Source organism: Hermetia illucens, chromosome 5, assembly GCF_905115235.1.
Source record: "Hermetia illucens chromosome 5, iHerIll2.2.curated.20191125, whole genome shotgun sequence".
NCBI lineage: Eukaryota > Metazoa > Arthropoda > Insecta > Diptera > Stratiomyidae > Hermetia > Hermetia illucens.
The window spans coordinates 25786540-25795873 of NC_051853.1; the positions used below are offsets into that span (position 1 = coordinate 25786540).

The 9334-nt window shown below is 42.6% G+C and overlaps 1 protein-coding gene across 7 annotated transcripts in view; it reads left to right on the top strand.

Moving 5' to 3' along the window:
• Positions 1-2833, top strand: part of LOC119656966 — a 244069-nt gene extending 241236 nt beyond the window's left edge. For all 7 annotated transcript variants that reach the window (XM_038063688.1, XM_038063686.1, XM_038063685.1 and 4 more), the window contains one exon: positions 814-2833. In XM_038063688.1, the coding sequence (XP_037919616.1) occupies positions 814-1937 (1124 nt within the window). In that variant the 3' untranslated portion in view covers positions 1938-2833. The remainder of the gene's footprint in view (positions 1-813) is intronic.
• Positions 2834-9334: the final 6501 nt, after the last annotated feature.

Genomic DNA, 9334 nt, shown 5'->3' on the forward strand with positions numbered 1-9334 from the left:
CTCTATGCTTGTGACAAGGCATCCACGGTGAGTATGCTCTTGGCAAGAATGATGCCGAAAGTATGAAGACCGCGGTATACTTGTAGGCTACTTATTGCCATGGTGGTGAGCTTGATTTTGTATCCACAATTTAAGGAAAGGCATTTGCCATGTCATGCGATGCCTATAGGCCGAAAGCTGTCTATAAGAAGGCATCCCTTAGGGTGTATTCTGCCTACAGAACTGTGGCAGATGGGGGGACATTCAGAATCTCGGGAATGATGCCGATCGACATTTTGGAAGATAAGATGACGGAAATATACAATGTGAAGTCCATTTTTCCTTCACCGCACACGAAGAACGCCGAAAGGGAGAGACCTGTCAACAGATGGCAGGAACTTTGGAAACAGTCGAGAAAAGGCCGATGGGCCCACAGGCTGATTCCCAAGATCAAGGAGTGGCTGAAAAGATAGCTTGGGGAAATTAATTATAATCTTGCCCATTTTCTCAAAGGGCATGGAGGATATTGCCAGTACTTCTATAGGCATAAATTGGACCATTCACCCAATTGTTCGAACTTTGATGGAGACCGCGAAGACCCAGATCACGCATTTTACGTTCACGTAAACCTAGAGGAAACTCAAGGCTCTGGGCTTGTCCTTAATAATATCTAAATGGCGGGACCTATTAATCACTAAATAGGATTTGCTTGAGAGAATTATAATCACCATAAATGTCATTTCGTTAGTCAGTAATATCACACGCCAATGAAATACTTCGCAATAAATAAGTCACTAAATTTCGCCATAATTATCTAATAATTTTCTATTTCAGGTGAATTCGATATGCGCGTGAAATCTTGTGCTGCATCAGACGGAGCTGGTCACATCATAAAACTTTCTGATGAATTCGGATGTGTGTTGAGGCCAAAAATGATTTCGCGTTTCTTGAAGGCACGTGCTCCTGATGAGCGTGCCACAGTCATCACATATGCATTCTTCCATGCATTCAAATTCCCAGATGCTCTGAGTGTCCACATAAAATGTAAAGTTGAAATCTGTCGTCATGGCTGCCTGGACCATTGCCAACTGAATGAGAATGCTCACGAACGTAAAGATACTATTTTGGCTAACTCAGAGAACGATATTGTACATGAAACTCCGGATGAAGGGGTGGACCATGATACGTTCTACGATGATATTATTCATAATAGGAAGCAGATCAAACCAGTTACAGAGGATAATACCAATGGGGTGAACAATGCCAATGTGTACGATAAGAATGTTAATTTGGAACCAAGACCAGTACACGAAGAGGATGATGAACTATCCCTTGATGCGTTGTTTGGTAATGACGAGCCTGATGACCCTGAAATGTTGAAGGAACAGTATCTGGAACTCAAAAAGAAGGACGATAAATTCCCACATGGTCCTCGCCTTATTGAAGCACAGAATCGCATTGGAATGCCTCCAGTAGCAGGACCTCGCTCTTTGGAACCTCGTCCAGAAGAAATTCGACCAGTATACCGCCCAGAAGCATCAGGAAACCATACGCAAAGACGAAGAAGATCAGTCACAGTATTGGACAGGAAAGCTCGTAGCGCTGATGTTGGAGTCAGTGGCATATACGACGTCATATCTGAGGCCGACCTTGCATTCAGTCCGGACTCGAAGCAAGAAGCGGTGACAGTTTTCCAAGGACGTATCACCGAAGAAGTGGTTTATGGAATTTGCATGCCCGTTCCAGGCTTCAGTATACTTTTCATTGTTGTAATTTCAGCAACAATTGTTTCAGCCCTAATTGCTGGATCACTATTGTACCGGTATCAGCTCCAGAAGGAAGCTATAGAGAAACAGACACCCCTGCCCGCCACAACGTTTGCCTCATGGATGACCTTGCGCTTGTTCCGGATGCGACACCCGACAGCAACTACAGGCACACGAGAGACATCACAGTGACCGTGGGCAGAATTCAGATGCGTGCTAAAGAGACGCCAAAAACATCCCCAATTTCTTAATGACTGATATACAATATTTATTTAATTTGTTTAATTCGGGCCGATATGCAATAACATTATGATTCTACATGAATTTGAAGAAAGAAGAGAAAAACTAATATTTACATTACAGAATGGCTAGCGTAGAGTTAAGTTGGTCTTGAGGGTGGAAATGTCCGCCCATTCTGACGGTTTGTTTGGGATATGACAATAGATATTGTGGTCAAAAAAATCGAAACTTATGTAGGACTTTATTCGGTATCTAAAGCAGGTGTTTTCAGTTTTTAAGCGAAATTAGATTCAAAGACTCATTGCCAGGCCAACTCAACTCTCCACATGCCAAAATCCAACTTACACGTAGCAAAGAAGCCAAACTTTTTGGAATATTTCCAAAATTTGCTTTTCGTTTAGTTTATGAAATGTTTTTTGTTTTGGTGTAACATTTTGGTGCTAAAACGGTGCAGTTTTTGACTATCCTCTACCCAAGCACTCTCTCCCTGTCCTTATCGCATTACTTCCTTTTGTTGCTATTAACATTATCATTATTATTAGTTTTTATTTAGTTTTTATATTTTCTTTCTTCAGAGTTATTATTGTTCGTCGCCACTTAATCACTTTTTACTTCTAAGCAACCTGAAGAGTTGAAAAGGAAACGTATAAATATTTATTTCCATTTATTTATCTTTAATTCTAAGTAATCTAGTTCACAGACAACTATTTTCAGATAAACATTTTTTTCCATTGAATGAGAAACAAAAAGTTAAGTAAGTCAAAAAGTATGAAGAAAAAATAAAGTACGGAATGATCGAAATGTTATTTATTGAAAAGTATGTAAGCAGTCGTTTAATTTATTATTTAAATAATAAAAAGTATATAAATGTAAAGTATCAAATGCATCTTCTTACTTATGAGGAACCACTCAGGCTTGCTGGCAATAGACGTCTATGGCCTATGGCAATGAAGGCTTATCACATTTCAAATTAAATAGGAGTCTTTAGGCGCCCGTGCTTCTCGTCCTTTGATTTCAATCCTCCATACTTCATTTAGTAATTTATCCGGAAACCGTTAACCAGTTTTACTTCGACTCCAATATCTCCGCAACTTTACTATACTATACTCCCCGGGTTCACGCTCCTTCCCAGCATTTAGTTCAAATCTCCTCTCTCCGTCGTGAACCTTGGCCAGTGAAACATCACATATCCTTGGTCTTCCAAGATAATTTGGCGATTCATCCAGCGTGAATCGATGCAAATATTTCCTGTAGCACCAGCCATAGTATTCAGTATGGAACTGGGTAATATGGTAGTTGGTCTCTGTGCTTCAACTCAGGCCATACCCAAATGTTAGGAACGATGCTGTGCGCCCATCGACCCTTCGAAGTCTCGTTCCATCTGCATTGATACAGGTCATACAACTTTGACCTTATCGCATTCCTGCGTTCAGTATGCCGTACCTCTTGCATTGTAGAGCATTTCTTTCGCAAAATCTCTACAGAAATATTGCTCCCCACTACTGTACTACTTCATCCAAAGCTGACCCTCAAAGTTATCAGCCAGTAAACCGAGTTCACCTGCGCCGCCTCTAAGAGTCTGTAAGCACCCCCGCCCCACACAGGTGTGACGTAAATAAGAATGAATCGCACCACTCTGCCTATAAGCAATCTGCGGTGATGATTCGGCCCGCCCACATTCGGCAATACCAAAAACTCGATAGGCCGCACTCTCAATCTCTTCCCTTCCAACCTCGCCGAGCGCCACCTCTCTCTATTTCCTTGCACATCCCCGTATATCAAAATTGATGATCACCACCTCCCACTTGAATTTGAAGCGAAATTCCCCTGTTGAAACTCCAAAACTGCGCGTAAATCTACTAAGTTCAACTTCCACAAAGCCAACTTCGACGGTCTCACCTCAGCTTTAGCTCTCTATTCACTTGGATCGCATATTATGAAACTGAACGTGTAGTCAAGCTTTTAGAACCTTTTACAATATCCTGTCCGATCTCTTTTCCTGTGATATCCCTTCTTCTCCCACTTGCCTGCATTCGTATCCAACTTGGTTCATAACGGAGATCCTTGATAACATCCGCCTGAAATATGCACTGTGGAAGAAGTTTCGGGCTTCTCAGAATGATGCCGACTTTGTTCACTAGGCACAAGGCTATGCACACCACTGCAAAGTCGATGATTAAAAAAGCGCATAAAAAGTACTTGTTGAGCGTCCAAGCCGCCCTTGCCCGCAGTAATTTGAAACCGTTTTGGTCCCACACTCGCCATTTCTTTAATCCCACCCAATCTCTTCCTTCTTCTATTAGTTTTGCTGACGCCCCTTCTAACTGCAGACTGCACCGAATGTCTGGCCATTCCCCTCCTTTCGCCTTCCTTGGTTAAGGCCTCATTGGTACTCTTGACACCAATGTTAGACGTGGCCTCGATGAACTTCCTAGCCTCTCCCTTTTTAACTTACAACAAAAGTCTAGAAGAATGTTACTTTTCCTATCTCTGAAAAAAAGGCCCTTATCATCCCTATCCTCAAGAGCGGAGACCTTTCTCTTGTTGTGACCTATCTCCCCATCTCTATTCTCGTTCTAACTCTAGCTAAAAATCCTGGAGACCACGCACGTCGGTCACCTTATTGTAAAAAAGCAACATGGTTTCGTGAAACATAGATCAACGGCTTCAAACCTACTGGTCTTTACCAACTTCGTTGCTAAATGCTTCAATTTATGACAGAAGGTACATGCTATATATACTGGTTTCTCCAAAGCCTTTGATATCGTTGACCATAATATTTTCCTTTCCAAGCTCTCTCTACTCAACTCCTCTCCTTCAATCATCTCTTGGCTTTCTTTCTACCTCTCATACCGTTCCTGCAGAGTGTCTTCTATTTATGGTTATTCCCCTCGTTCTTTCTCTAATCCCTTTGGTGTTCACAGACATCCTACTCTTCTTGTTTTTTATCAATGACCTCGCCTCTACTCTTAGCTGCTTGTGTTCGGTTTAAGAAAGCCAACATTTAATTATTTGCTTTGTGTAATCCAACTTTCATACTCTGGACCGTTGGTGTCTGGTTAACAAGCTGACACTGAATGTCAGCAAATGGCATTGGATACTTTTCCTATTCTCTTAGGAGACAACCACTTCCACTACTGACCTCCTTCGACACTTCAGTGTAATATTCGATGACAAACTTCATTTCAATTCCCATTTCGTTGACATCATCAATCAAACTTCCAGAATGTCTGGTTTCTTACTCTGACTTTAACTCACTGCAGCCCTCCTTAACACTCTTCAGCTTCCTTGCCAGAAACGCCCATGAATATTGCGGTGTAGTCTGGTCCTCCCCCTCCGCATCCGTGACTGTCGCGCTTTTGAAGTTGTACAACGTAAATTCAACCGGAGGCTATTTTTCAAAAAAAACTTTTCAAGGGATGACTATTCGTCATGGCTCTACATCCTCAATATAATTTCCCTTTCCTGCAGCAACGCCGTATCTTCCTTGATATAACTCTTCAATTGCCTGATGGACTGATCTGAAAACTATGATATTACTTTCCGCGCTGCCTCTTATAAAATACGCAGTGCGGACATGTTTGAAATACTCCTGATTTTCACCCCCCATCGGGACGCTCCTACAACGCTCTACAGCTTGGGTCCTTTGACTCTGTCTCCTTCCTTAGCTTTAAGCATAAGCTAAGCCATTAACTTCCTCCACCCCCTGAGGACAATATGTAACAATATGTAATTTGTTAACTGAATATGGTCTTAATTAAACAAATTAAACCTTTTTGGCAAGTGTGATGGTAAAAGCTGCCTATTAACACGCATACTTTATCATCATCAACGGTGCAACAACCGGTATCCGGTCTTGGCCTGCCTCGATAATGAAACCCAGATATCCCGGTTTTGCGCCGAGGTTCACCAATTCCATATCCCTTAAAGCTGTCTGGCGTCCTGACCTACGCCATCGGTCCATCTTAGACAGGGTTTGCCTGATTTTCTTTTTCTACCATGCATGTTGCCCTTATAGACTTTTCGGACTGGATCATCCTCATCAATACGGATCAAGTGACCCGCCCACCGCAACTTATTGAACCGGATTTTATCCATAACGTAACGCTTTTATAAAAGCTGAAATAAGCTCTGTTGGCCGCCAACAACCGCGCAAGATGCGCTGTTTCTCGCATCTATCTCAACATCACAGACCACTTTTTTCAGGGCCAGGTTGAAGAGGATGCATGATAGGGCATCCCCTCTTCTTAGACCGTTGTTGATGTCGAATAGTCTCGAGAGTGATCCTGCTACTTTTATCTGACCTCGCACATTGGTCAGGGTCAGCCTAGTCAGTTTTATCAATTTCGTCGGGATACCGAATTCTCGCATGGTCGTGTACAGTTTCACCCCGGCTATACTATCATAGGTGGCTTTATAATCGACGAAAAGATGGTGCAACTGATATTCCAACAGTTTTTCCACCGCTTGCCGCAGAGAGAAAATCTGATCTGTTGCAGATTTGTCTGGAGTAAAGCATTTTTGGTACGGACCAATGATACTCTGGGCGTTTGGATCTATCCAGCTTAGGAAGATAGCTAAGAATATCTTTTAGATGGTACCCAGGAACGTGATACCTCTATAAGTGATGCACTGTGTGATATCTCCCTCTTTATGTATGGGAGAGATAATGCCTCGTTGCAAGTCGTCTCACACCTTGAGCATCAGTTGATGAGCTACTTGGTGTAATTGGCCCCCTCCATATTTAACCAATTTGGCTGTAATTCCATCGGCAACTGGCGACTTCTGGTTTTTAGACCGGTGGATTGCACTGGGTTCCCATTATAATATACTTTGTAGTGGTTCTTCTCCGGGAAACCGGTCCCTATTCAGCGCATCTCTTGCAGCGCTGTTACAGCAGTATTATATTGAGACTAGGGAGCGTACGTTCCATAAGAAAATGCGCAAATCGTTATTCCGTTGTTAACCCTATCCAACAGAGAGGGGTTAAGCACCTTTACGGGCACCAATTCACGTTTCGCTTTGGGACCTACATTACTTTTTGACCCGCCTATTTCGTCCACATAGGGAACGGAATACACTTGTCTATTAGTGTCCCCCTAAAGTGCACTTAGGTTCTCTTCCGGGTGCCTCAAATTCAAAGCTTCTACCGTGAGTTCATCTGACTTGAGGTTAAAATCTTTTTGGTCGATCAAGTTAGTATTGAACTGCTCTATGGTAGGAATTCTCCATTCTTATCCTGTCTTGCGACCATAGAGTTGATACCATGTACCGACAGTGTTCCATTCGATTATGATTTTTCACGTATAGCTCTACACAGTCAGAGTCATTTCTACCTAGTGGCATATCCCAACAAGTCCCAATCTTTCCTCCCACTCCTCCTTTGGCACATGTGCTGACGTTTACTGTGCCAATGGGTTTTCTGCTAGAACAGACACTATCCAACCCATGTTTTGGAGAAGAACAAATGCATCCATCAAATAGTCAGTAGCCGTAACAGTCGACGATCAACTCAGGCTGCACCTGGTATCACCGGACTAGTACACCAACGTTAGCTGCTGACTTACTATGCATTCAATGTCTCGCCAATTGCCACATTCGATACTCACACCATGGCACTCAATATCAATCTACAATGTAATGTCCATGATTCTTTCAGTTCATCGTCACAGACGTTAAATCAGGACGAGGTTGAATACTTCTATATATTGGCTATAGAGGTGTTTCCAATGTTAGAGACGCCTACCGATGGTTTCGATATATTATAGTGTCTCGCTTCTCATAGCCCGGATAGCAACGGATACCTCATCTGTTCGTAGCTGCCGAAGCTGTAAAGCTGCCGCTTCACCGGTCAGATTTTATCGACTATTCTATTCTGCGCTAAGTTCCGATTGGAAACACTAAACCTTACATGCAAATAACATTACGCAAGGCACGATTTAGGATAAATATGTATATCTAGTCGGAAATGAGGGGAGAAACTACGCGATAAGCACAGCAATACCAGCCTGCGTGCACCACCTTGGAGCTCTAGGAAACTTCAATGTTCCAAATGCTCAATTTAACTACCAAACCAGGGCTGATAAAAGGGCTTCAGATCCAAGGGTCGCCAAATTGTTTCATAATCATTGATAGGTTTTTCATTTTAGGTGATCATTCGAGATCCTGAACCAGCTTCGTCCGTTGCCATCGCTGTGTATTCGCAATGAACTTATGTTTTTGGCTAACCGCTCACATTTTCACTGAGTCATTATGTGCTCAGAGAATTTTCGGCCAGTGGTAAAGTGATGAGAGTTGCTTAGGATATTCTTTCATTCGCTCGATGGTGTTGTTACCAAAGCATGGGCATGTTTATATGGTTGCCCTTTACCCTTGGTGAGGCATTGAGCAGTAACCACACTTACGTGTCATCGCTGCGGTTACCCGAAATGAGCTTCAGCTCACCCACGACTTTCCGAGGTATTTGCACTGCTCCTCTACCGTTCTACGCCAAACGCCACTCTATGGCTTAGCCAGCAATGCAATTGTTGCTCCTTCTTAATCTGCAAACTATCCACTGTCACTTCCGCCTTCCAATCACCTTGGTATGGGTACACCAACCAAGTTTGTCGTTTGTAATGGTAGCACATCGCGCTGCCTTAACCCGCAGCGATCAATAGAGCTTTCAACCCCATCCGTTCATCGATCCGCTTTCACGTTTCGGCAGCATGTCACCTGGGAAATGAGCAATTTTGACGGCGGGTCAATGCCTATCGGTATTCCCAGGCCTGTTTGGCCGTAACATTACACAGGCTACGTTTACCGTCTTACAATAATGCAATACTCATAGCTGTAAGCGATTTCCTCTTAAGCTGCTCGTATCGAGGCTGTAGATAGAAAATCCGTCCCTAAGGTAAAAATTAGGCGGAAAGAAGGGCTCAGGGTGTAACTTGTACACGCGTCTTTATTGTCGCTTTTTTCATTCAAATTTTTATCTTGGACCTCGAAACGGGTTTCGCTATGTACTCCATTTGTTCACGCCTTCTCAGCGTGCTGCTACTATAAGAGGGTAAATAATTTTTACTTTAAATTCTTCCGATATAGCCACCAGAGATAGCAATCAAACAGTGGTTCGGATTTCGGAGAACTCCTGATTCAAAATTTCAATATCAGCTCCATATTTTCCAACCATTTTTATTTTAGGAAGTTTCACTATATTATAATATCTACCTTCTAAGCAGGTGCTGGTGCCAAAAATAATAACAATAGCTTTTTTGTTAGGTAATATCAGTTTCATTTAGACAATATACGCCAAGTTAGATTTATGGCTTATGCATCAGATCGAAAAGTTATCAACAATTCATGCTATC